This window comes from Vipera ursinii, assembly GCF_947247035.1.
Source record: "Vipera ursinii genome assembly, chromosome: 1".
In the NCBI taxonomy this organism is placed as follows: Eukaryota; Metazoa; Chordata; class Lepidosauria; order Squamata; family Viperidae; genus Vipera; species Vipera ursinii.
Window position 1 is genome coordinate 246,469,805 of NC_139512.1, and position 14,853 is coordinate 246,484,657.

General features: G+C 38.1%; 1 protein-coding gene across 1 annotated transcript in view; it reads left to right on the forward strand.

The window, feature by feature from the left end:
* The window catches only part of FHL5 (four and a half LIM domains 5), a 31,345-nt gene that overhangs the window by 1,899 nt on the left and 14,593 nt on the right, over positions 1-14,853 (forward strand). The window contains exon 2 of the mRNA XM_083350071.1: positions 8,112-8,287. Coding sequence (XP_083206197.1) covers positions 8,129-8,287 — 159 coding nt within the window. The 5' untranslated portion in view covers positions 8,112-8,128. The remainder of the gene's footprint in view (positions 1-8,111; positions 8,288-14,853) is intronic.

Consider the following 14,853-nt stretch of genomic DNA (forward strand, 5'->3'; position numbering starts at 1 on the left):
TTAAAATAATTATGTTATGGCCAATAATCAGGTCAACCATTTGTGATAGTTTCAAACTTGTTTAAAAATAGAAAGAATCCATGTTTAGCCTTCAGAAACTGCACATATTAGAAATAGGCTAATATTTAAAATTTAAAAAGGCCTCAATAAAAAGAACCAGCTATAACAAAAACTGCTACCTAGACATCAACAGGTGCCTTCTGTTTTCTACTGTGCAATATTTCTGGTTGCATCCACGCTGTACATTTGTAGCACCACATTGCTGTGCTGAAATTGCCTCATTTATTTTTCTAATTAGAATCAGAATATGGCACTCTTTCCCCACAAGTTCAAGGAAGCACTGAAGTTCCGAAATGTAATGAGGCTACTTCATTAGAGCCTTGGTGGAGCAGAGGGCTAATGCCTCCTTAAGTAACACCAGCTGCCTGCCATTAGTGCAGGTTCGCATCCCACCAGGCTCAAGGTTGACTCAGCCTTCCATCCTTCCGAGGTAGGTAAAATGAGGACCCAGATTGTTGGGGGCAATAAGCTGACTTTGTAATAATGCCGCTTGGGGGGGTGTGAAAGCCCTAATAAGCAGGCATATACATAGAATGAAGGCTACTGCTAAGCTTGTAAGCCGCCCTGAGTCTTCGGAGAAGGGCGGGATATAAATGGAATTAAAATAAAATAAATAAATAAATTACAAATAGTAGAATCAGCAGTACAGCCACAGTCCCTGACTCACAACAATTTGTTTAGTGACTGTTCGAAGTCACAATGGCACTGAAAAAAGTGACATGACCTTTTTCACACTTAACGACCAATGCAGCATCCCCAAGGGCACATGATCAAAATTCAGATGCTTGGCAATTGACTCATATTTATGACGGTTACATGTCCTAGGGTCATGTGATCACATTTTGCAAATGTCTGACAAGTAAAGTCAATATGGAAGCCAAATTCACTGTGAGTGATTCACTTGAATACTATGGCAAGAAAGGTTGAAAATGGATTCCCAAGAAGTAATTCAACTCTCAGAAGCACACTTAGTATTCCTGAAACACTTTGGGGGAAAAAGAAGGACCTTTGTGAGTGCCCCACACTCTTTTAATTTATTTCTTTTTTACTTTATTAATTTGAAAATCCTCCAAAGAATTACCAGAGGTAACTTTTAGCATGTAATCCCTCTATTTGAAATTCAGGGCTTCTAACTCTACTGCACATTCCCATCACTCCTTAGAGTATTTTTCTTATGTAAAAGAAGATAGATAAATAAATAAGATAACCAAAGGCAGTATCATGATTAATAAAACTAGAAATCAAATATTTTTTTTAAAAAAAAGATAAATAAAAAAACTGAAAGAACCCAAGTCTTCCATTTTAGGTATGGATCATTCCATATTTGGCTGATTTGGTCTCAAAAAAAATCTGGTGTTCTAAAGAAGCAAATTTTTGCATACAAATGTAAAACCAACCTTATATCCAGGAGGGTGTCATGTTGGCTGAAAGAGATTAAAGTGGTACTATTTTAAAAAAATTCCTGGGTAATCTGACATCACTTAAAAGAATTTTAAAAGGATGCAAGATCAAACAAAGGTTACCATAAATATTTTAAAAGTATTGAATCAACAAACTTCATGCCTAAATGGAATTTTCCACTAAGAGTCAGGTGGATTGGTGTTTTTACCCATCTACCCCACACACAAAAGAGGATAAAATTAGGAAACATAAACCTAGATCTTAATATATTACTATGAGGGGAAAAATTCTGACATGTCACATGCTCCCGTGTGATGTTTATTCTAATTTTTTTTCTCAATATTACATACCCTTGAGATTTTTAAAATATTTTTCTCAATATGGATACAATGAATTTGTCTATAAATCATTGTGGTATGTGAAAGCTGAAAAAATATCTACAAAGGCATATAACTTAGTTTTCTTAGTTAAGCATTGTTTTTTTTCTGTTTAGAATCATATTTTTGTGCTAACAATAGAAATGTAACCATGTAGACACAACAGGCTAAAATCAAGGATGATAAAAAAGTACTGTTTGGTGTGTAGTTTAATTTCATAGGATACTGAAGAATAGAGAAGGAACTAGAATATGTAAAAATGCCAGGCACAGAATAGTGTACAAAGGAGTCATTTTATATTATTTGCAATACTGAAGTAGATTGGAGTGAAAGCAAGAATGCAGCACCAGCTTCAAGGTTTGAATCTTGTTGATAATTTCTCTACTGACATAAAGTTAGGAGCTTTCCTTGCCATATACGAATGTAATCAGTTATTCATGAGACATAACTTTTTTTTCCTTTTTAATCTTTTGCAAACCCCTATTCCAGGCTCTTGGTCTGAGTGGTGAGGAGCATAGAGATCCAGTTTTGTTATTAAGATACCATAAAAAAACCTTTTTTTTTCAGCTCTCAGTTGTTGTGGTTTATAGTTCTGTATACTTCATTAGTTTTTCCCCCCCATCACATCATATTACTAACTCATTTCATTTCATTTCATTCTACTGTACTTCCATGCAACTCACTTTATGATGGTCTAATCTATAGAAGCAAAAGAAAATATTGCAAGCATTCATGATAAACAGTGTGACTGAAAAAGGCTTTGAACAGTAATGACAGATGTTTCTCAAAAGAAATTTCTGTGACAGGAAAGAAAAACCATTTAATTACATATTTTGAATGTATCCTCACTGACCAGAATGCAATTATCTTTCTAGCTCTATGGGATGCCGTTCCTGCCACCTTTGGGTCTCTCTAACAAATGGGCATGTTCTATATCGGGTCATCAGCCATTTATATAGTCCAAGTAGTTCTGTGTGGAGCTCAGAGTGCTTTGAGTAAAACTGACGTTTGATACCACATTTTGTATCTGCCCTTTAATTTAATCAGTTGTGACAGGAAGTGTGGCGGGCACCAATAAGATAACCTGTGGCCACATTTATATTGTATACCATTTCATTGTCCATAGGGTCGCGATGGGTCAGACACGACTTCGCAACTAACAACAACAACAACAACAACAACCATTTCATAGTAAACATAATGTCTATGGAGATTTTCAGTCATCCAGGTCATTTGAGTAAATATAATGTTAAAATGTCACTTTTTACAGAAGAAACAAAAAAGTGTGAGAAATATTACACGTAGCCCTACACTTCCAACCACAGTTGGGACCACAATTTTTGTTGCTAAGCAAAGTGATTGTTAAATGAGTCATATCCGATTTTACAACCTTCTTAAGTGAATCATGCAGCCATTAAACAAATCCAGCTCCCTCCCATAGACTTTGCTTGGGAAGGTTGCAAATGGTGATCACATGACCTCTGTTCACTGCAACCTTCATAAATACTTGCTGGTTGCCAAGTGTCAAAATTTTGGTCACATGATTGTGGGGGATACTGCAACAGTCGCAGTTACAAGAGCCAATCATAAGTCACATTTTTCACTGCCATTGTAACTTTGAATGGTCACTAAATGAATGGCTGTAAGTCAAGGATCCTGTACCCTGACATAGGCTTAATATGTGAACCCTGGTTCTACATGAATGCCGTCACGCAGTTAATAAATCTGCACACCAAGGAACCAAGGAAAATAGGACTTAATCTTTTAGTCTAGCAATGTCAGCAGTATCCAAACACAAAATCTAACTTCTAGTGAAATTAAAGGCAGCAGGTTCCTCTAAAGCAGACATGTCAAACACAAGGCCCGGGGGCCGGATCCGGCCCGCGAAGTGGTTTCATGTGGCCCGCGAAGCCATCCTGGAAACAGTGAGAAAACAGCCCCCACTGCCTTGGCCCTGGCCCAGAGACCCTTCTTCTGCCAGAGACCCTCAGATCTGTCCCACTCCTGCCCAGGCCCCCATAGGCACCCTTGATGTGAACAATGTAGAGCTGGCCATGCCCACCCAGTAGGCCATACGCACTCTAGCCACGCCCACCCAGTAGGCCACGCCCACCCAGGCCACACCCACCCAGCCCCTTGAGGACAACCGCAATGCTGATGCGGCCCTCAATGAAATTGAGTTTGACACCCCTGCTCTAAAGATTAGGATCAAAGAAGCAGAAAAATTCCTCTTCAGCAAAGCAGCACATTGCCATATTTATCTTCTGAGGACAAAAGAAACAGGAGTTAATCACTCTGATGGGCTGTTTTAGGCCCATGAACAAACCTGGGTTAAATCACCCACCTTTTTTTCACTTTTTAGACATTTCTGCCTTGTGGTTTTACTTGATATCTTCAGCTTCTAATACAGAGTCAGGATCAAAACATCTCAAAGAGGTCTCTTCTCTACTGATGCTGACAAGGATATAATTTAAAGAAATGGCAGAAGACAGGACCCCAATGCCAACTTGTCTTTTCCAATTTCAGTAAGGAGTTTGACAAAATGTTAAGACTGGGTAAATAATATAATAAAGTTCAAAGAAAGAATATATTCCTATCCACATCTGTTAAAAAAACAAAGTATGTTTATGAGATTATGTTAGTTATAACAAACCCAACGATTCAGGATAAACACATCTAACCAGTTGTCATTCAGCTCATGATTCCTGGTGGATAAAGGCAAAGGCAAAGGTTTCCCCTGTCCAGTCATGTCTGACACTAGCGGGGGTGGCTGTGGGGGTGTTCATCTCCATTTCCTAGCAGAGGGAGCCAGCTTTGTCCAAGACATTTCCATGCTCATGTAGCCAGCATGACTAAATAGTGAGGCGCATGAAATGCTCTTATCTTCCCACCAAAATGGTACCTATTTATCGACTTGCATTTGCATGCTTTCAATCTGCTAGGTGGGCAAGAACTGGAGCAAGAACAGGAGCTCATACCATCGCGTGCTACTCAGGTCTCAAACCCAGACTGTCAGCTTTCCAACTGACAAGCTCAGCGTCTTTAAGCACAGGAGTCTTTAATCACTCCTATTAATTTTATGCATCTGGTAAAGATGCAACAAAAAGAGAGGTTATTTACTTCAAAACCAAAATTAAATTTGGAGAAAGACCTTTGATTTATTCACCTTCAATGGAACCCCTGGCACTATCAGTTAACAGAAAACAGAAAACACTTCATAGTTAGCATCGGTACAGCTTTTAGGTGTTCAAACTGTATTATACGGTTATCTAACTGCAATCCTTATAAGTTATGATAAATCAGTGGTTTTGTTTTAGCCATACATCATATATGAAGTATGATCTTCCTTTGTCTAGCTAGGATCCCTAATTTTTAGGTCTATATTGTTAATATAGTCACATGTCCACTAGGACCTGATTTGTCAGGTTCACACAATATGCTGAGACATAAATCATGACTGACTTATCAGCCTCAGTGGGTGGGTTCACCTAATATACTGAGCCAAAACTAACGCATTAAGACTTAAAATGATATGTGAACCCTACTCATTGAATATGGGTGTTTCTGCGTGGTTTATTATCCTGTCACTCTCTCTGCATGCTTTAAATGTATAGAGGATAAAGTTGATACTGTTTAAATGATTAACTGGCAAGAAATCTGTGCTAAATGATTCCAGCTATGCACTCTTAATTCATAACTATAAAGAGTGGTGTGTTGGAGCAGACTATTTTTTAAAAAATTTAGAATATTTTAACAGTAATTACTTATTTGATCTAATAAAACAAGCGAACAATATTTGTGTAAGTATGGGCTTTCACAAATGTTTATGCTGTGGCTTGCTTTAATGGATTGTGTTGTGTGTCATTTTGGAGAGTGGAGAGCTGTGACACAGTTGGAGATGCAGGAAAGAACTTAAATGCAATGATTTTGAATGCGCTGGGTAAGAAATTTTCCACTGCTTGTGCCAAATAAAGCTATTGCTATTTTTGGCCTGAGATAGCATTCCATCCTTGTCATACTCTTCTACTCCCCCACGCTGTCATACCACAAATCCTCCAGGAATAGAATTAAAAACTCAGTTCTTCATCACTAGTTCATTTTTTTACCATAGAAATCTGCAATAGTAATAACTCTCATGGATATGCTTATATATTTAGACAATAATATCTGTTATTTAAATACTATTCTCAATCCAGTTCGGCACAGATCTATAGGCAGGGAGAACCAAATTCAAAGCAGTTTTAAAATGGATGAAATCCATTATTTTTTTTAAAGCAGATGGTAAACATCATGCAAGAAGTACCCCTCTTTTACAAGTTGATATGGGGCACACCGAAAAAGATCAGTTAGAATAATTGCCTCCAGAAGTTATGGGTGCTTCAACACTGGAAATTTTTAAGAAGAGATTGGACAGCCATTTGCCTGAAATGGTATAGGGCAGGCATGTCAAATTTGCAATGTCACGTGATGTCGCACAACGTATCATTACTTTTTCCCCATTGCCGGCAATGGTGTGGGCGCGGTTTCGGTGTGATGCATCCGGCCCGTGGGCTGGCAGTTTGACATGCCTGGTATAAGGTCTCCTAATTGAGCTGGGGGCTGGACTAGAAGACCTCCAAGATTCCTCCCATTCTGATGGTACTGAAAAAAAATGATTTCTGACTGATCCTTGCACTTACAACTGCTGCAGTGACCGTACGGGCTCATGATCAAAATTTGGGCACTTGGCAACTAACATGTATTTACAATGATTGCAGCATTCCAAGGTCACATGATCATCATTTGTTACCTTCCTAGAGAGTAACAAATTAACAAACAAGTTAAATCAATGGGGGAAGCTGGATTCACTTAATGAACATGCTGATTATGGAACAACCACCTTGCTTAGTTGCTAAAACATTCCAGTCTCAACTGCCATAATCAAGGACTACCTGTATATGAAGGTTTTTCTTTTCTTTGAAAAAAGTGGAATTACCTATTCAGGACTAGGAAACTGGATTTAGTCTCTTCTCCTTCCCAGCCGAATAAGGAACAATTTAATTTTAACTTTAAATGCATGTGAGGGTTCCTGGCATGCTTCACTCTCTCCTTTGAGACACAGAGAGAGAGACAGAGAGAGAGGAAAAAAGAATTGGACTTAACAGGGAACTTAGAAATGAAATAAATAGCAGTTAACAACATATACTGTCATACACTATCTTAAAAATTGCTGGGTAGAATTATTAAAACTGAAATAAATTAGTCCTGCAAAAATACATACTCAGTTCAGGCACTATCCACCCAGCAGTAGAATGTGACCAGTGATTTAATGCATGGAGAAAAATATGCAAATTAAGAAGTATCAGTAGAAGACTACAAAGAAGGAACAAAACTTTTCTTTTGGCTGATTTCTTCTAAGACATATTCCAGAGCACACCCCTTTGAACAAGTTCACGCACCTGTGCTAAAGATGCAAAAGGGGTTTCTTGTTATGTTTCTTTCTTTTTTATTGTTTTTTTCCAGCTAGTTCTTCTTTAAACCCATAAAAAATCCTGTGCTATGGGTGGGAATTGCACAGTGATATTATAATAGAGAGAATTCGATGAATCCAACAGATGGCTTGTGATCAGCGTCACTGGGAATTCTTTTGGATTCTGTTTACTTCTTCATTCTCAGGAACCCTTGCCCTAATTTTAACAAAGTCCTTCTGGTCCAATGGGCAAATAACCTCTAAGACTAAAATAACCTCTGAAGATGCTGTTGTATCGTAAAGTTTGAATGTTTATCTAAATGTGTTTTTCTCAGTTTGAAAAGGCAAAAATATACATGTGTGGGTTCACCAGGATAAGGAAGATTTACACTGGACTGAGAATGAATCTTTCTAGAAACGCATTTCTCAAAAATATCAAAAATTGGAGGCTGATGCCTCGTGCTTCTCCTCATGATAGCAATCTGCCAATCACTTTTCTATTGATCTTGGTTGGTCTTATTGAGGATTATTTAGCATCCATAAAGAATACTTTGCTGAATGATAAAAAGTGGTTCTGACAAGTTGTTTAATTTTTATATTTTAAAGGAGCAGGGGGGGAGATTGAAAAAGACAGATATAGTGATTGCCAAAATCATCAATGAGAATAACAAAGACTTAAAATTGTTCCTTCATCTGTATTAGAACTTGTGTGTGGGGGGGGGGTTTGAATCATTATGACTATGCAGAACTTCCAAAATTAAGAATCTTGAACTTGCAGCCATATTATTTCATCGATATATGCTTTGTCTTTCCATTCGCAGGAGCATCAAAAGGCTTAAAAATGGCAAGTGATCAATCAAACTGCTTTCACTGCCAGGATTCACTTTGTGGAAAACGATATGTCATGAAAGAAGAAAACACTTTCTGTGTGAAATGCTATGACAGCCTGTTTGCTAACTTTTGTGAAAAATGTCAAAAAGCCATTGAATGTGACTCCAAGGTAAGCACTGGTTAGTTTCATGGCAATCTATACTCCCACTGGGGGGAAAAAATACCCAGAGGCTCAGCTATGCAATTATTATTTGTAATGTGAGTCTGTTCTACTATAATAATTTGGAGATTCTTCTTAATGTTACTCTTATGTTAATGCAACTATAGAAACTGGTCCGGCTTAGATTTCCTACCAGCTTCATGGGTTCACTTTCAGCATGTTTTCAGTCAGCAGGGAGCAGAAGGATGCTACCACTTATTTAAAACTTTGGAAACATTTAATTTGGGTAATGAATTTAGCACTATAATACGCAATCAATTTTTTTTCTATACTATCTGATGTGGATGTTCCAAATGAAATAACCTACAGTTTGGCAATCTGCTACTAGTGGTGGGATTCAAATAGGTGAACAACCAGTTCTCTGTGTGGATGCCGCTTCCAGAAGTCCACTCTGGGCCTGGACAACAAAAAATTAGCTACCGGTTCTGCCAAAGTGGTGCGAACCAGCTGAATCCCACCAGTGAATGTGACCCTGGATATCTACCTTAGCACCTGGCAAGTTTACCACCCATTTTTGTTTCGTAGGCAAAAATTTCTAGCAACCTGGTAATTATTAGGGGTCATGCTTCTAGTATCAGCTTTATATCCAAATGTATCTCTGGACCACAGACTAACACAGAGATGTTAATACAAAAAAACAATAAACATGGATGGATGCTTTCTTTGGAAGCATTCGATCTGTGGATAAAGCAACAGAAAGCTAAAGCAGGCAGAAGTGATAGGGACAATCCTGGAAGAGGACAGGGGCCTGCAGGTAACAATTTCATCAGTTGTCTCCTGGGCAATGTGTTTTCTGATTGTCTACATCATAGAAACCACTACATTTTTTTTTTTTATTGAAAAGTTTTACAATACAATTTTCCATTAAAAACCCCCATCCCCCTCCACCCTCCCCTCCCTACCTCCCCCCTACCTCTTCCCTCCCCCCTTCCCTCCCCCCTTCCCCCCTCCCTCTTCCCTCCCCTACCTCCCCCCCACCCCCCTCCCCCCCCGGACTTCCCAGAGCTAAATACAAGGTATATATATATAAAAGCAATCATAAGCAACCATATACTAACAACCATAAATTCTAAAATCCATCACTCTCTAACTTATATAAGAACAAACAAAACTTAACATTATTAAATATATATAAAAAAAATAGGAAAAGAAAAGAAAAAACACGAAGGAAGACTTATTCGAATGCTAGATAAAACTTCTTAACCCTATACTTATTCTGGATAAACTCAATCCACTTTCTCCATTCCATAATATAACGTTCTTGCGAGTGATCTTTCAAATAAGCCGATATCTTCGCCATCTCTGCCAGGTCGGAAACCTTTAAAGTCCATTCTTCTATGGTCGGCAGCTCCTCTTTCTTCCAATATTGTCCTATCAAAAGTCTTGCTGCCGTGACTAAATTCAGCATCAACTTAGAGTCCACCACTGTAGCATCAACAATTATTCCCAACAAAAAAAATTGCGGACAAAACTTTATCCTCCTTTTAAAGATCTTCTGTATATTCCACCAGATTTTAATCCAAAAGGCCTTAACCTTTTTACATGTCCACCATATGTGAAAATATGTTGCATCTTCAACCCCGCACCTCCAACACTTAGGCTGATAATTCGGGTACATACTTGCAAGCTTTTTAGGATCTAAATGCCATCTATAAAACATCTTATAAAAATTCTCTCTTAAATTTTGAGCTTGAGTAAATTTCACATTCCTCACCCAGATCTTCTCCCACATGTCCATTGTAATAACTTCCTGAATATTTTGGGCCCATTTTATCATACAGTCCTTAACAAGCTCTGTTTCTGAATCAATCTCTATCAATGCAAGATATATCCGTTTAATGTGTGCAGGTCCCTGATTTCTAATTTGCTTTATCAGATTTTCATCAATCGTTGCAAATCCAATTTTCTGGTCTTCTTTCCACCTGGCCCGTAACTGAGTATATTGAAACCATGTTTGAACAACCTTCTCTTCTCGCAAGAAGCTATATGATTTCAAGCACCAAACATTCCTTTCCAAACTTAAAATTTCCTTGTAGGTAGTCTCATCGTGTTTGAAACCAGCATGTATATTTTCTATTGCGTGTTTTGGAATTGCCCACAATGGTATCTTACAACTTAGCTTATGTCTATACTTCTTCCAAACTCTCAGCAATGCCTGTCTTAAAATATGCGTCCTAAACACAGTACCTACCTTCTTATCATACAACAAATATGCATGCCAGCCAAACAACAAATCATGGCCCTCAAGATTTAATAACCTCGATTGCGTCAAATTGATCCAATCACTTATTCCTACTAATGCAGCAGCTTCATAATATAATTTAAAATTAGGCAATTTAAGGCCACCTCTCTCACGAATATCCTGCATAATCTTAAGTTTAACTCGTGGCTTTTTCCCTGCCCACACAAATTTATTGATACCACGCTGCCATTCCTCCAAATTAGAATCTTTCTTAAGAATCGGTATCATTTGGAATAAAAATAAAAATTTGGGCAGGACATTCATTTTCACTGCTGCAATCCGTCCCAACAAAGTCAATTGCAATTTTTGCCAACTCTCCAATTCTTTTTGAATTTTCCCCCACAATTTTTCATAATTATTTTTATATAGCTTTGTATTCGAGGGCGACAAAATTACCCCCAAATATTTAACCCTTTTAACAATCTCAAATCCAGTTAATCCTTCCAAGAAGGCCTTCTGTGAAACTGTCATGTTTCTAGCCAAAATTTTAGTTTTCTGTATGTTTACTTTAAATCCAGAAACCTTCCCATATTGTGTTATTATCTCTATCAGGTCCACAACAGAGTTCTCTGGCTGGGTCATTTTGAATTGGCAGGATCTTTATGGCATCCATTTTGTGACAGTACAGATTATCAACATCTTCTTGATATTCCTAAAATATTCCCTGACTGCTCAAGTCTGCTTATTCAAAATTAAGTAAAATTTGGATAGCTGCAAATTTCACCTTTTTATTTCATAGGCATTGTATCACTCCTCTGGTATGATTGAACTCTTGTGAATCACAAACAGCATGGCCAATAATGAGAATAATGAAAGATGGAGTCCACACTTCTCTCTTGAGAACAACTGCTGCTGATAGTCCAGCAGCATCCATTATAAAAATTTAATTAAAGATTTATATCTAATATTGCTGTCAGAGCTATAGGTCCCCATTGTGACCTGATAACAGAATAGCAGAGTTGGAAGGGACCTTGGAGGTCTTCTAATCCAAACCCCTGCTCAGGCAGGAAACCTTATACCATTTCAGGCAAATGGCTGTCCAGTCTCTTCTTAAAAACCTCCAGTGTTGGAGCATTCATAGCTTCTGGAGGCAAGTTGTTCCACTGATTAATTGTTCTAACTGTCTAACTATAAAAATGTTTTTATATTAATTAATATATAATCCACTGACACATTACTATACAATCCAAATAAAAGAAAAGCAAAGATTATTTCCACTGTATACACAAACATAGATTAAGATCTATAGATTTTGTACAGACACAAAGACAAGTATGCGATTAGGTTCCTGGAGAGATACTGAGAATTTTAATGGTTTGTAGATTCCCTGCAGACCCTATAGGATTGGTTTCATCCATCATCTGATTGCAGAAGATTTATAAAGATGTTAAATAACTGTATTAACCTCAGAGTCACTTAGGTTAATACAGTTATTACTTAGTCCCTTAGTATCCCTTTAAAAAAAAAGTATTTGTTTTAGTCTCACTATTTATTCCACAGTGATAACGGCATTGATTTTCTTTTCTATGTGTGGTTTCATTCAATTGATAAGATCAAATAAAATCTTTACAATAAATTCCACTGACAAGTAGCTAGTGAAAAATGACTTCCTTTCCTCTATATTGCCAGTGGTCTCCATTTAACTGCAAAGGTTTAAAGGGAGTTTCTCTAGAAAATAAAATGATATTCATCATTTTTATGTTTATAACATTATCTACATGAACATCAGGGCTTTTTTTGTCATAGAACGCTCAGAACGGAGTTCCGGCACCTTTTTTGGATGGAACCTTGTAGGGTAGGCAAGGAGGGTTGTATGACATGTGTGAGTTCCGGCACCTTTTTCTTTTACAAAAAAAGCACTGATGAACATGATATCTAAGAAAGAGAAAGCAAGAAAAAAGGAGAAAGACTGATGTCTTTGGTAAAAAAAAATATTGCATTTGCTAAATTAAAATTTAATTTTTGGATATATTCTTATACCTCTCAGTTCTGGGAGAGCACATCATGAGAAAGGCAGGGGTAGAGGAATCAAAAGTTGGAATTAACATTGCCGGGAGAAATATCAACAACCTAAGATACGCAGATGATACCACTCTAATGGCAGAAAGTGAAGAGGAACTAAAGAGCCTCTTGTTGCGAGTGAAGAAGGAGAGTGAAAAACTTGGGTTGAAACTAAATATTAAGAAAACCAAGATCATGGCATCCGGCCCTCTCAATTCCTGGCAAATAGATGGGGAAGAAATGGAGGTAGTGACAGATTTTATTTTCCTGGGCTCCAAGATCACCGCAGACGAGGACTGCAGCCAAGAAATTAAAAGACGCTTGCTCCTGGGGAGGAAAGCCATGGCAAATCTAGACAGCACACTAAAAAGCAGAGACATCACCCTGCCAACAAAAGTGCAAATAGTCAAGGCCATGGTTTTCCCAGTTGCAATGTATAGCTGTGAAAGTTGGACCATAAGAAAGGCTGAGCGCCAAAGAATTGAAGCCTTTGAACTATGGTGCTGGAGAAGTCTCCTGCGAGTCCCTTGGACTGCAAGGCGATCAAACCGGTCAGTCCTAGAGGAGATCAACCCTGACTGCTCTTTAGAAGGCCAGATCCTGAAGCTAAAACTCAAATACTTTGGCCACCTAATGAGAAGGAAGGACTCACTGGAGAAGAGCCTAATGCTGGGAAAGATTAAGGGCAAGAGAAGAAGGGGACGACAGAGAATGAGGTGGCTGGATGGAGTCACTGAAGCAGTAGGCGTGAGCTTAAATGGACTCCAGAAGATGGTAGAGGACAGGAAGACCTGGAGGAATGTTGTCCATGGGTTGACAATGGGTCGGACATGACTTCACAACTAACAACAACAAAAATAAATAACTATATCTTTGAATGTTTTTTGGTTTTGTCTTTCCTCAAAGTACCCTTCAGCAATTCCTTCCTTCCTTCCTTCCTTCCTTCCTTCCTTCCTTCCTTCCTTTTTTGTGCTTCCCATAGTTTATTATTAGCAATTATCACCAAGGAAGGGTGGTATCTTCAATAACTCCATTGAGTGTCTCCAAAATGAATATACATGCATGCACATGTGTACACACATACACATACATTTTTACCTCTTATCTCCCATATGCACATAGGCAAGAGCCACTAGCAATGAATAGCTGCCTTGATAGCCCTCTAAGTAAAAAGGTGGTGTCTAAATTGAATAAATCACAATGAATCACAATTGTGTGTTTTCCAGATTAGCACTCAAAAAAGAAAGAGAAATAAATAAATAAAGAGAGAGAGAGAGAGAGAGAGAAAGAAAGAAAGAAAGAAAGAAAGAAAGAAAGAAGAAAGAAAGAAAGAAAGAAAGAAAGAAAGAAAGAAAGAAAGAAAGAAAGAAAGAAAGAAAGAAAGAAAGAAAGAAAGAAAGAAAGAAAGAAAGAAAGAAAGAACTCAGCCACTTTATTATCTGAAGCAAGGACCAAAGTCTTATCTCGCTCCATGCATTTAAATTGACCAGTCCAGCTGTATTTCAGCAGTGTAACAACAAAAGAATAACAGAATAAGGGCAGAAGGTTAGATTAAATGGTGTCAAGAGGTTGCATGGCTTTTCTCCCATTTCCCTGTTCTGTTAGCCACCGACTATCTGCCGCTCAAGGCAAAAGTCTCACTCTGCTTAATAGCTGGGTACAGATATTATAGTTCTGCTCTAGCTGTGGTGCAGAGGCATACTTTCTTTGTGAGTCCTTTGCAGGGAAATTACTAATTTAAAACATGAAATTATAACAAACCTAAAGATATATGGGCAGTCCTCGACTTACAACAGTTCATTTAGTGACCGTTCAAAGTTACAACAGCAATGAAAAATGTGACTTCTGAGCATTTTTCACAGTTACGACCTTTGCAGCATCTCCATGATCAGGTGATCCAGATGCTTGGCAACTGGCTCATGTTTATGACCGTTGCTGTGTCCCAAAGTCATGTGATCACCATTTGCGACCTTCTGAGCAGCAAAGTCAATGAGGAAGCCAGATTCGCTTAACAACCAGGTTACTAACTTGCCAACTGTAGTGATTCACTTAACAAATGTGGCAAGACAGGTTGTAAAATGGGGCACAAGTCACTTAACAAATGTCTCGCTTAACAACAGAAATTTTGGGCTCAGTTCTGGTCATACCTTAAGGACTACCTATACAGTAAGCTACTGGTTCCTTTGCAGACCATGGTGAAAGTGCAATCTTCTTGAGAACATCACAAGGAGAGAGAAAAAGGAAGAGGAATGAAGGACAGGAAAATTATTCT